This window comes from Papilio machaon, chromosome 4, assembly GCF_912999745.1.
Source record: "Papilio machaon chromosome 4, ilPapMach1.1, whole genome shotgun sequence".
Classification (NCBI taxonomy): Eukaryota; Metazoa; Arthropoda; class Insecta; order Lepidoptera; family Papilionidae; genus Papilio; species Papilio machaon.
Genome location: NC_059989.1, coordinates 2,355,461 through 2,369,473, shown reverse-complemented (window position 1 = coordinate 2,369,473; position 14,013 = coordinate 2,355,461). Strand labels below are relative to the sequence as shown.

General features: G+C 33.2%; 1 protein-coding gene across 1 annotated transcript; it reads right to left on the bottom strand.

Moving 5' to 3' along the window:
* Positions 1-1,262: 1,262 nt before the first annotated feature.
* On the bottom strand, positions 1,263-13,156 carry LOC106718432 (nitric oxide synthase-like protein). Its single transcript, XM_014512511.2, has 20 exons — positions 13,020-13,156; positions 11,606-11,697; positions 11,298-11,439; positions 10,382-10,521; positions 8,251-8,425; positions 7,088-7,269; positions 6,121-6,235; positions 5,682-5,921; positions 5,358-5,462; positions 5,148-5,212; positions 4,963-5,072; positions 4,660-4,889; positions 4,042-4,290; positions 3,811-3,964; positions 3,567-3,736; positions 3,283-3,493; positions 2,852-2,939; positions 2,500-2,770; positions 1,822-2,013; positions 1,263-1,432 (listed from the first exon to the last, which is right to left on the bottom strand). Exons 2-20 carry the CDS (start codon positions 11,659-11,661, stop codon positions 1,322-1,324), a joined length of 3,006 nt encoding a protein of 1,001 aa, XP_014367997.2. The 5' UTR covers positions 11,662-11,697; positions 13,020-13,156; the 3' UTR covers positions 1,263-1,321.
* Between the last annotated feature and the right edge of the window lie 857 nt (positions 13,157-14,013).

The following is a 14,013-nucleotide window of genomic DNA, read 5'->3' as shown; positions in this document are numbered from 1 at the left end:
CTTGTATAATAAATTTAAAATACGGATAATAGAAAATATGAATACTTTTCTTACGACTAGATTTTAAAATCACAAAGTTCAAGATATTCAATATAGGACTGTAGCAAAAGAGATTGTTCGCGGTATCATAGGTAGCTGAGAAAAATTTTCTTTATGAAAAATTGGTAAAAAAAAAATTATAGGAAAAAGATTTTCAATAATATATTTTTTATCTATGAGCTTTTAAAAAATATTTTCTTCACGAATTTAAACATCAACAATTACAAACTAGCGTGTTGAAGTATAGAAATATTGACATAGTATTGCAAAGTCATGACATGTGTCTAAACCCTTGGAAAAAATTAACTAAAAATAAGTTAACTCTGTCCCACACAGTTTATAAAATGTATCGTTGTTTTAAGCACTTTTTAATAAAGTATTTTACTCCTTTCATTTGAAATATAAATAAATATTAAATCTTTAAAAACAAAATTGTAAGTATTTTGAAATATTTTTAATATAAAACATTTTTGTTAAAAATACTAAACATAACAATTATAACAAAATAATTTTAATTCCTATGTCTTAAAATTCGTAAATAAAAATATGTTTAAATTAAATAAATGCTTGTGCGCTTAAAAATTGTTAATCCCTGCATTAAATACTAATCTAAATAATTAAGTATAGTTAATAGTATATTTTTATATAAATAAATTACAAGTCTCATAGATAACGTAATAAAAATTGTTAAGAAAAAATACAACATAATGTTATTGATCCATATGTTAATTATTACACATGAATAAATTAAATTTAAACACAACCGATAAAAAGTTCAAGTTATTTAATTTAAATAAAACATGTTTCAAAATAGTATTTCATTTAAATTGAATTTGAAATATTGAAAACTTTTTTGAGATTCCATAAATTTACAAAGCCGTATTCATAAAACATTTTAAATTCAAATAGTTATAAATATCATTTTTTTTTAATTTTTAATGTTCGATTTGATAAAACTTACAATAATTTATTAAATATTTTATTTTTAAGATATGAAGCGACATTACATTTCAGAACGCGGATTGAAATTATGCAGACTTTACGGATTTTATTTAATTTTCTCTTAATATTGAGAGTATTTTGTATTTTTTGTTTTAATTCAACAATGAGAATTAAAACAAAAAACAAACACGAAAAAATCCGTAAAATAAGTTTAATTTCAATAAGTAGCATTCGCGTTATATAAGAAATAATTTCATGAGCATAGTTAAGTGTAAGAGTTTTGAGGGAAACGGGTATTTTGAGGGAAGTGAGAGTACTGGGGATACATGGAGGACCGGCGTCATGGCTGCACGGCCACTCTGTTCCTCCTTGCAGACTCTCGGGAAGCACTGTGGACCTCGGCCGTGCGCAGCGTGATCCCAAATATATCCTCGTGGTAGCGATTCTCCTCCTAATAATAAAAGGATTATTGTTACATGAGTTAGTTTATTTATAATTAATAACTGGTACATTTTATTAAAGTAATTGGTAAACGTTAACTCATATGCTACCGGGATAAAATGTACACTGTTAATTAACATAACCACTGTTATTGATAGATATAACACACTGACCTATTTAAATAACAAATACTAATTGTTATAGTTTACATAATCCGCTGAATGATAGGCAAACCATAAGGATACACTTGTCTGCATCTAACGATCCAATTTCCTAGATCATGCATATTGACTTTATAAATTCGGATTCTTCTTTTTGACCGCTTCGAACAGTGGATATAGACAACATCAATATATTAAAAAGTAAATAAATGTAACTGGGACAACACCGCTTACTTACCTTAAGCAAAAACATGAAGTTGTGCACTTGTTCGTCGGTCATCGCGCCGTGCTTCTTGATGATTCCTTTTAACTTTTGGTGGACGTCCTCTGCCATCTTGCAGTCACCACACACGTAGAAATGTGCGCCGTGGTTGACAAGTAAGTCGTGTATTTCCGCACCTTCCTTTTCGGCTACCTCTTGCACGTACATCTATAATCAGGATGCTAGTGAAAATTCTACATTCTTCAAAAAGTAACTATTGTAAATTGAGTGATCGTAAAACAGTAACACTTGACTCGAAGTGCGAAATTCCTACGTCCAAGTGTTGTCACCGATCAATCAAACTACCAAATCAAAGCAAGCACATTTTTATATTAAAAATAATAATTATCAAACTGACTAGTGGCATCGTGACGGATACTGACGGACGGATTACTGAGAAACAATTATACATGTGGACTTCCAAAATGAAATTCGTATTTAACAAATCAATTATAAAAATAACATTTCGCAAAAGTACATAAATATGATTTCAATGGATGATAAAAGTGGATTCAGATGTCCTCTTTCAATAGATATTAGCTAAAAAATGGACACAACAATAAAAACGCATGAAATATTATAATAACTAAATATACGCAAGTAATATAAAATATTCAGATAATAAAAATAAACGAATCGTGTCAATAAACTTACTTTCGGAACATTTTTCTCTCGCGACAATGCGAGAAAAACTTTTGAGAGCACACCCTCCTTGAGCGCTTGTTCCTTTTCTTCCCGGTACAAGTCCATTGTTTTAGTTCGACATCCGAAAAACAGCCATACGGGTCCCGCCGTCGAACGAGTTCTAGATGTCAATTGAGCTCGTCGATGATGCCAAAAACCACGGAAAGGCGCAATTCCGGTACCAGGACCGATTAGTATTAGAGGAACTGACAGATCTTGTGGAAGGTGGAAGTTTGGAGCGCTAAAAAAAGAAACTCATAAGACTATCATAACACACCATTTGGTTCGTAATTCGTGAATTTTTCTGCAACATAACGCTTACCTCCGTATGAATAGATAAACCTCGTCGCCTGGTTTACGATCCATGAGATAATTTGAACAAACACCGTAATGGACAGGACCTTCACCATCTGTTTGAACATGACATCATTTTAATATTTCCTCGTCTATTGATAACAAACATCCTCCCCGTGTTTACTTATGATTATGTTTCTTATAAAAAAAAAACATAGGATTGATTCGTCGCATAGTAATGATTTATTAATTAGATCATGTACTCATTTTTTTTTTTTGTTCAATAATGTCATTAATCGAATTAGAGACTCCGGTTACTACTTCTTATTCATATCGTTGGTGTAAACAAAATTATCTTAGAAATAAAGTACTTTGATAGTCAATTAATTCATTGTCATCTTGGCAAGCCTGAGAGGTTTTAATATACCTATATTACGTTTTTATACGATTTTTATTCACCTTGTGTTCGGTATGTAACAACTGCGACAGTAAGATGCAATCGTTTCGGGTGAGCGAGAGGAGAGGATGAGATTGAATAGAATCTTGGTTGCAATGGCGACAGCAAAGCCGCCAGCAGAGATGCACTTGGCTTCGCTGAAGGAAACTGGTCTAACACCTCAGGAAGCGTCGGGAAACGGAAGTGACGCCAATCCTCGTAAGCCGCTGGATCCTAAGGAAAATAACAACGTGATAAGTGACCTAATTACAGGCTAGGTATAAATGAGTGTCTTTGTGACGCTTACCGAAGCTAAAACGTTAAGTTGTTTCCTCTCATCTTCATTGTCACAAGTCTTGGCTAAATATTGTAAAAGAATTGTAGTTGGTGGTGTTGTTATATCTAAAAATCTTGTAAATAAATCGCGAACGCTTATGGCAGGAAGTCTTTCATGCGGTTCCCAAGATTTTACGGGTCCTAAAACACGAATTATATTTTAAAATGGTGATCCTTATACAAACAGTAAAAGTTAAGAATATTAAAGTAATTACCACTTGATGTGTGAGTCTCTTTCATCAACTGTAGTTGCACTGGTTCATCGTAATCATTGACGTCTTTCAAACGTGCCAATAGAGTATCCACCAACTCTTTCCGATTGCAAGCGATAATTCCGACATGGTCTCCAGGATCATACTTAATTTCACTCTGTAGAAAAACCGGTTTTTTTTTCATGAATACACTATGGATGATGAAAATAATCTTTATGATTCAATCTGTTTTACCTTTGGTTCCAAATCAATGAAGATCGTAGATCTTTCTGCTGAAGAATCTCCCAAGTCTTTGTTAGCTTTGACCACGCATGTTACTAGTTGTCGGTTCAAAGCAGACTGCAAAGCTACAGGTAGTGCTGGAGGACGACACGCGGGATGGGCAAACCTAACAGTCTCTTCACTTAGTGTCACAGAACCCAGTGCTCGCTTTGCCTCTTGAAGAGTTTCGTCATCATCTAAGCAGAATGTCTCACATGCCACCTATAGTCAAAAATGGGTTGTTTTTATGGAATCAAAATATTAATTTCTGAAGTGTGAGGTTATTTCTAAATTATTTACAACCGTAATACCTATTAACTTTTAATTACCTAATAACCGTTAATCAAATTCGATTTCGATCATCTCAAGGCGGATCCAAAACTTTATGACTTTTAATGTTTTTTAAATTATGTTTAACGGAATTTAAGTAAATATCACAAAACCTTTGAAATTTCTACACGATCAAAACGAATATGTTTCATAAAAGACAAATATTGTATTAGTAATTTTAACTACAGGAAATAATTAAATATTACGTATTAAGATTGCCTGATTATAAAACAATGGCAGTAAAAACAGGTTTCGACATACGTTAAAAACGCTGGAGGCCCACTTTCGGAAGGCTTGATCTTGGCCACACATTTCATCGCCAGTAGCGACGTCATGAATACGTTCACCTCCAAGGTCTCCGAGCAACTTATCCACGTATTTCCCGAAGTTACAGAAATTCGGATAAGCGCTCGAGCCGAGAGCGAAAACGGCGAAGCGGACATTGCTTAATGGGCCGAAACTATCAATGGATGTGGCGTCAGTAGCACTTCCTGTATCACAAATTAAACATTAGTATTCATATATAAGTAATTAAAATACAAATAATTAAATAAATTATAACACCTTTCAAAGATTCCAATCTGTTCAGTTGTTTTGGATTGCCAGAGGCATAACGCTGGAGCTCTATTTGACTGTTCGCCTTGATGAATGACTTTGGTGTCAGCATTTGAGACCTTAAACAGTTAGGAAATTGTTAAATGATGGTTGTTAAACATCTTAAAAAAGCATACAATCATAATGATATTTACCCTGTGGAATCTTCAGCGCCAACTTGATCGGTATATAAAATTTCGCAGAGATGTTCACCAAAAGCCTAAAAGGAGACAAATTAAAACTATTTAATTTTGATATATTGTTTACTTGATTAATGGGTTTATTAGCGAATATTTCAATAAGAATTATAGAGATAGATGTTAACCAAAATAGTTATTGACCAAAAAAGATCTAAATATTCTTACCACGCCATTTTCTGGTGGATCTCCGTTTCCGAATGTGGACGTAACAACTAGAAGCAAAGCTTCGTGCTCTATAGATGTGATATCGTAGTCTGCCATACAATGCACCTGTTTGACACATTAATAATGTGAATTTAGTAAATTCTTTCGAAGTTTTATCTTAAGCTATATGGATATTTATTAATTAAATTAATTATTAATGAAATGATAATTTTTCTTATAAAAATGCGAAGAAAATATACACAAGAGAGATATTTTATGTCAATAACAATTTTATCGATTGATTAATTTTAAAATTAGTAGTTTAATTGGTGCTTGTTATTTTACCTGAGCGTTGAAAGCGTGTCCGAAAATGACTCCTAGCTCCTTTGCATACTGCTCAGATTTACCAGTTTCTGTAGCATACAGTACCGTCGCCTTGATCCTCTTAGATAGAGCCCGGCCGAACAGTTTAGACGTAAATTTGACGGCGCGTGCAATTTGCTTGAAGTGGAATTTTCTGTTGATAGGCCTCTTGCCCGTGATTGGCTTTGATTTTTGCCATTGATGAGTCTTCCATGCAGGTTCCTTAACAAATTTTAGCAAAGTATTGTTATGTTGTTCGGATTTAGAATACTTTTTAGGAATGCTTAATTAATGTATAACACTCACTTAATAAAATGTCTCGAAACCAGACGTATTTTTGTGTCTTTTTGACTAAAATTAAAGAGTATTATGCCATGACTGTAATGTCTTTTATCTAGAAATATTTTTTATTACATTTTACCTGATATTCATAAGCAGGTCTTAAGTAATAAAGCGCCATCTCTTGATGGAACACGGGTGTTATTGAAGAGGACATAGGTGGCACAATCCAAATCCAATCAGCGGGGCAACCAGACCTATTGAAATATGTAAATTGTTTTAATGTTAAAAACTAAATTTATGAATTAAAAATAAGATACACATTTAAGTGACACTTCTTGTAATATTTATAACATGTTTTCTTTATTAATATGTTCCGTGCATTGCTTATGCTAATTAACACGTGTAATAAAATAAACCAAACAATCTAAACAAATACTTATGTTATTACTATATCTACACTACATACTATTCAATACGTTATAAAAAAGACGCAGAATTGATTTCGAAAATCTGACGTCACAATATCGTAACGTAGGTCTAATTTACTATTGACTAAAGTGCGTGCAAATGGAGTTGTTGCGACAAACGATCACACGATGTCGGCCGATTTGTTTGTACACACGGCACATCTGTATTGTTTATTGTATCCACAGACGGCTGCGAGCTGCGAGGCTCGTGTTGATTGTTTAATGGCTTTTGAATCGTGAACAGGACAAACGTATTGTAACGTAGTAAATGTGATGTGATGAACTCGTTTCAGTGTTAAAATTATCTTTGTATTTTTTATTTGGGTTCTATTTATAATTGATTAATTTTAGACTTCTTTCCCTTTCAAAGTAGATTTGACGAAAGACGGGGACGCATAGGAAGGGGAAATATTCTCTATATGTGCGTCTCCACCTCTGTCCGTTAAAGGCATCTGCAATTATGGATGTCTATGGGCTATCCTTCTCTTTATTATTTCGGCGTATCCTCGTGGTCGCTTTCTCGTTTGCCGCCTCGTAATGAAATATTAAACCTTTTTACAGTCTACAAAATTTTGCTACTATTTATTTTATATTCGCAGAAATACAGCATAAAAATAAAACATAGTGTATTTTACTCACCTCAGTCTGTTTTCATTATCGAGATGCTTGATGAAGCTTTCGGAGGCTGTATGATGGTCAACAATGGTAGCGTTTTGCTGCTGGAAACTATGCAGTACTGCTACGTTAACTTCCACGAGGGCTTTGTCTTTCCACAAGTTTACCGGAGTTCTGGTGTCCAAACCCATACTCTGTGCCACTTTCTATTAAATAAAAAATAAAGTTAACATAAATAACAACGCATAAGTTAACTAGTCATAAACTTTATTAATGTATTGTTTATCCATTACTTCTTTCTAATGTTATTGGAAAATTTGGATGTTTGTTACTGGGTATGTCCGAAACGGAGAAACGGATATTGATGAAATTTGGAATTGATGTAGAACATAGTTTGTAAGCTAACTCATAAGCTACTAATAAGGTTTTTTTTAATGCCGCGCGGACGGCGTCGCAGACAAAACCTAGTGATATATAAAGCAATAAAAGTATATTCTATGATTTAAGCCCAAAGAACTTATAGGAATTATTTATCTTTTAATTTTCTGCCTTTGAAATTTTCATAGATATTTCTCTGATAACATTTTTGTTAAGACTTCGATTCAGACTAGGAGCAAGACATACTAACTGAACTCTTCCTGGACTTTGTAGATTAAATCAAAGTTTTTCCGCACTTCAAGAGAATTTTAAATTCTTTGCGCTTGTTTTTCTTCCGGAAACACGAATGCTTATTTTGTCAGTAGTCATTTTCAATTCAAGCTTGCAAATAATTAAATAGAAACCAAATAAATCAAATTAAGCGGAAGGAACAAAGTTTCAGCGAACACGATAGGAATGTTTAAAAACAGGAATAGAATTTATAAATTTTGATTTAATCTTTTGACAAAAAATATTAAAAGACCCAAAATTGATTTTTTAAACTATATTAACCAAAAATAAAAACATCGTAACAACAATCTGGATATGACGATGGTTGATGATGATTGGTGTTGAATTTTTTTTTTTCATTAGTAAAGTCCAGAAAGTTGCAATGCGTTAAATATCGAACATTATACTACAGTGAACACAATGGTAAAGCTTTTCTTTGTTTTAATTCTTGAAATTAGTACATAGTTGTTTTCTATTGTTTACTTTCGTGTAACCTCTCATGGCCTTTTTTACAAATAATGTTCATTAAAACTACTAACCTCTAGCATATTAAGACGGTTGGTATCGCAGAAGTTTCGGCATCCGATTTCGGTACTCATGTACCAACCATTGAAGGCATTAGCTGTAAACTCAATACCGCCACAATCGAAGCGCATGTTAGAGACAGCGGGGAGCGCGTACCAACGCAGATCCAGTTCCTCGAACCATTCGTAACTGTACAGGAAAAAGTCATGTCATATTGTCATCGCTTTTTTTCTCTTTCAAAAAAAAGAGACAACAATATGCGTCACAACAAGTGTAGAGACTGTGGAGTTTCACAGTAATACGTGACATAAGACAGGTAGAACTTTACGTAGTGGGAAATGTTGAGAAGATAACCTAAAAGGTTTTAAACCTAACCCGATCAAGTGTGACGATATTATTGAATACTTGTTAAGTACTTAAGACTACTAACATGGGTATTTTTTTGAAAGAACAGGTGTTAAGTATTTAAGTATACAAGATTTGCGATGGAAATGAAATGGAATCTGAAAAGCAAATTGTCTTTCTTTTGAATCTTCAATTTTTTTTTCCTTTGTTTTGCTTTATTAAAAGTCTTAATACATATCTTACTAAGAATTCTGAGACTAAATTATGAGGTAGAGTTCTATTACGACTTGATAACATTAAAATAAGTTCAACATATTTATTACACACTAATTTTTTATACTATGTTATTTGAAATTTTTCTACATGTGACGTCATATTTATATAACTTTTTGGACATTCGAAATAACACGGTTCACGGCAACGTAGAGAACAAAGACGATTTGTCTGGTGGCTAAGTGAGACTTCACAGAATCTGCGGCTCAATATGACGCAAACGTAGTTCGATTATTTATGTTTAGAGACATGAGTAATTGTGTAGGGAAATATAACACACGTCATAACAATATGTGGAAGGATTTGTTTAGAACTTAATAGTATGGTCAATTTAAGGTATTGAAGCTACATTAATTCGAATAGAGCTGAAAATCGGAAGGCATAGTCGGAATAGCATTATATTATGTGAATTCTGAAAAGTCCCCATCGATCCCGCATTTGAAAAAAACATTTAACGTGGTCCCAAAAATTGATTTTCGATTTTTTCTGCGAATTGTAAAATTTAATCAAAAAATTCTTTTATCTCTTGATTTGATCGTATTATTATATCCATGTAAAATAAAGTACATGAAAAATATTCAAGTAAACTTTTTAAATATTTATATATTTAAAAAGGGAGTGACAAAAAGACAACTTAAAAACGGATATTAATTGTGTCCACAGAGTGGAATTGTAGACGTAGGTATGGTGTACAAAAAAGTATAGGTGCAATATACAGATGTCTAATGAGATTAACCAACACGTCATTTTAATTATGTCGTTATCTGTACTCTGTACTTTTCGAGGATAGAAAATATTGCATTCTATACAAAATTGTAACAAAAAAAGGAACTGTATTTAATAGTCAATAACTTAAACTTTATTTCTAAACCATTTTCCGTCATGGAAGCTATCAGCGGCTACACAATCAGAACTTATCACGCTTTTTATAACACATTAACGCCTGTTAACAATATCAATGGCGATACATTATTGAATAGGCGCAGATTTATAGGCGATAAACGCAGATTGGAGATCACTGGACCACGCTTTTACGATGAGCAATCTACTCCGTATGGGCCGTTGTTGGCTATTTGCGAGTTTTACCTCTGAGCGCCCACAATATGCATTCTTCTTGGTTTTTATGTGCGCATAAATCTCTGATGGTAAACGGCACCGTGTTGCTTTAAAAGTGCCTTGTAATACTTATTTGATGTCCGAAAGAAAAATGTAAACAAGCTCACAAGTTTTTAGTCTTTACTGAGGTGAACTGAGATTATTTTAAATTAAAGGAGGTTAACCTTTCACCTAAATGTCACGTATTACTAACGTTAGTAACTGTTATTTATGATTACAACTAGAATGGATAAAAATGCTATACTGAACACTTTGAGATCACCCAGATATATTATTTTATAAATGTTTTGAGTACAAGGAAAAATATTACAACTTCAAAAAACACTTTCTATAAAAGCGAGATTTGTTAGACCTGTGCTGACAATAGAATGAAGTTTGATGAACAATACGACACTTGGACGATACACTTACTTGGGATGGGTCATCTTTATCTCCATGACAAGGTCCCGGGGGATTTCGAAGTAGTCCGGGTCCTTTCCATTAGCTGACAATACCAGGGGCAAGATGTCCCATGCCGTGCGGGGAGGCTTCCATCCCAGTTTGAGACACAACTGCAATAAACGTATTATAGAAAAACTCTACAATTGCTTTAAGTCACATATAGAAGAAAAATATGTATAACATATAAATAGAGAAGAAAAGAAATGGATAACTAGAAGTATTCTTTAATACTTTTCAACATTTAAAAGGATTAAATAGGTCAATAAGGGTTTGATGTAGAAGTTCGTTACTTCTCATGAAATTAAAAAGAAAAAATCAAAGACAGAGTTGCCCGATGCAATAAATAATTTGATAGAACTGATGTGAGGGATGAGTAAAGAAATAAATATTCATGAAAAGTAAACGACAGTTTGAAAGTGTTGTTAACACAACGGGCCAGGTGCGGCCGATTTCCAATAAGTCAATTTTGAGTGATTAATGGCCGACTGCGAGTAAATTGAACTTTTTCATTTTCGATACAGCCTATTTGTCGACGTTAATCATAAAGGTTTGATTATTAAATTACGAACAGAATATATTCACAAATTTGCTTTAAAAATATATCTAATAATTTTGTTCAACATTTTTAGTACTGTTATAAGGATGAATTCAAAAATACTTAGTACGAAATAAAAGTTCAACGCTCAATTGTCTGAGTTCGTTCGTCGACTATAGTTCTATATACTGATGCATATGTTAGTACCAATGACTGAAATATCAATGAATTGCTAACATAAAATTCCCTTTCAACCTTTATTTCTAACATAACAACTTCGTACATTGAAAAATATTTTCGTCGGTGAAAAACTTCATCATATTTTTTTACTTATTCCCGTAGTTCCCGTACCTCTGTGAATTCGCAATGCATTGGGTCTCCCAGCACGGTGCCGTCCGGCTGTCTGTACCCGGCATAGCTTATTAACTGGCTATTCCATATCCTGTAGTCATGTTTACCGTCTGTGCGCTGTGGAAATACCGTAATAGCTGACCTGAAATAGAATTCGTTAGCTCAGAGATTTGGTTCATTTGTAAAGAAATTTCTAAAAATTATTAAAAAATGTTACAGATAAAATATACGATGTTAGATGCCAAAACTTTAGTTTACCGAAAACTATTGATGAAGTCTTTAAGGTTTGTATATTAAAACATTTTTACCTTATGTTTCCTTTGTTTGTGCTGTACTTGATGTGGTTGCAGAGGGCCTCGAACATACCACTAGTAGTAGTTACCTGCCTACAGTCGAATACCTAAAACAAGCCTCAAATTATGTATTCTCATTCGACAATAATATGTAACAGAAAAGAGCATTCAAAATGATACAGCAAACATCTTGTGCGTTCATTAAGTATTTTTGGAAAAAAGATTCAGCAGCCGGAGTCGTTTGTAAGCATCCATCGGATTTAACATCTAATCACTTTAAAATTCTCCCCAACAAGATTAACCAGCCTAAACCCCTCATTCTGATTAACCTCAATCCATTTAAAGACCGCGATAATGAAAATACTCGCGAACATCACAGGGACTTAAAAGTGGTCTCGTAATACTTATTTAAGTCGCCTTCATCCCTAACAACCACCGAGGAAACTGAATGAAAGCAAACGAATGGATTACTCGTAATGTTATTATGTTGTTGGCAGCTCAATCAAGCGGACTAATTAAAAAAAATAACATCTAACTTTTTCGCCGCGCCTCTATCCGATACAGCGCAAATTGAATGCAGAACACTCCGAGCAGATGATTCGTTCAATTTTAAAATAATTACGAGATGCCTCCTTCGGCATTTTAATTTATTTTTCCGTTTAACGTAGAGTAATATCCTTAATTCAAACATTATTTTCTTAGTTTATTCAAAGCTCAAATTGAAAATTAATAAACACATATATACTCAGAGCACCATTTGATGACGATAAAACTTTTTTCTATAATGCAGTCGATTTCAACTAAATACAATCATTTTAGTGATAATTACTTTATAAAAAAGCATGTAAAATATTGCTTATCATGTTGGAAAGCATATAAATCAAAATAAACTCAAACAAATGATAAGAAATGTATAAACATTTCTAAGAGGTTTATTTGTACTCCAAACATTTTGAATTGATAATTTGATAATATAACATTTTTTCGCTTATAACTTCAAAGTCCATACTTTTTTATTCAAAAAAATAGAGAAAAAAAAATTGTCTAAAAGAAAAAACACGAGCCTTTGTTAGCATGAATAAAATGTTAGAATGAAAACATTTTAATAGTTATAAAATTCAGCCAAAAAAAAAATAACAAATTGCAACTACACTTTATTGTCTTGTTTTATTTATAACTGTATTTATATTTAATCAAACGAACATGTTCATAATTGTTCAAAATAATAGATTAGTAAAGTACCTGTTGAAGGAAAACATCGTGATGCAACCTGCACATATCTGAGAAGAAATTCAATGATAATGTGTGAAGTCAACCAACCCGCACTTGGCCAGCGTGGTTGACTATGGCCTAGTCACCCTTAACTTGGGGTAGGCTCCGAGCCCCTCGGTGGGGACGTATAGTGAGCTGATGATGATGATGAAAGTACCTGTAGTTTTGACCATTGTATTCTCCCAATGCATCTACTAGCGTTTCTCCAAGCGAGTTTGGCGCCGAATACCAATTCAGTAGTGGTCAATTGGTATGTCCCCGACTTTACCACCTCTTCCTGGACTGCCTTCCAACGCGCCTCGTGAGCTGGCGTATTAGCCCTAGACAAACGGGTGACATATAATAGAACGAAATTAAAAATAAGATGTCAAACAGTTTTGAAACTATGTAAGTGAATATAATTCTCAATTTGTTGATGTTTTCAAATATTTATTTTAGTTTCAGTTTCCCGTGTTACAATACATGTATAAGAATTTTTGTTGTCTTTTTTTTTGGTACGAGTCTTGTACAGTGAAAACTAATTTTCTGCAAGACGATATTTCGTTTTAAAACATTAAAATTCAAATTTTAAACAGCTGCACGTAACTTAAAATTTCCCCATGTCTTGAGAAATAACTTGATTAAAATTTAACAGTCATTTCACTGGCGTATTTAAGTTATGACGGTTATAAAAATTTTAATATCGCTTTTGTAGTATGGCTGCTTTAGCATATAACTAGCGATCCAACCCAGCTTCACACAGGTAGAACTCGGAAACGCTACATGCAAACGCTTTTCCTGATGTATTTCCGTACAAAAAAAAAGTTTACAAAAAATCGTAATACATATTGTATTTTTTTAATAATAGACAAGTACATAATTAAACATTACATATTACTTTTATTTATTAATATAATATTTACGTATTTGACTTCGTGCAATAATTCATTCTTAAGTAATCTTATCTTTGGGTAGTAAATGTAATGATATTCATTAATCTTACCTACGAATAGATGCAAAATACTGTCCGAGAAAGTCCTTGGCGTCGTTGAGAACCTCTTCAGGATCCCTGGGCACATCTCCGCGACCAGGGATAGCCATCAGGCTGCCGAGACACGCCCGCTCGTTGCATAGTGTCGGCTACAAAAAAAGATACCGATAAGATAAGATTA

Coding starts and splice junctions, on each gene's coding strand:
- LOC106718432 (XM_014512511.2), bottom strand. CDS start 11,661: ATGTTCGAGGCCCTCTGCAACCACATCAAGTACAGCACAAACAAAGGA. Junction 4,890..4,962: donor CAGATTGGAATCTTTGAAAG/GTGTTATAATTT, acceptor TTTGTGATACAG/GAAGTGCTACTGACGCCACA. Junction 1,433..1,821: donor ACTTCATGTTTTTGCTTAAG/GTAAGTAAGCGG, acceptor TTTTATTATTAG/GAGGAGAATCGCTACCACGA.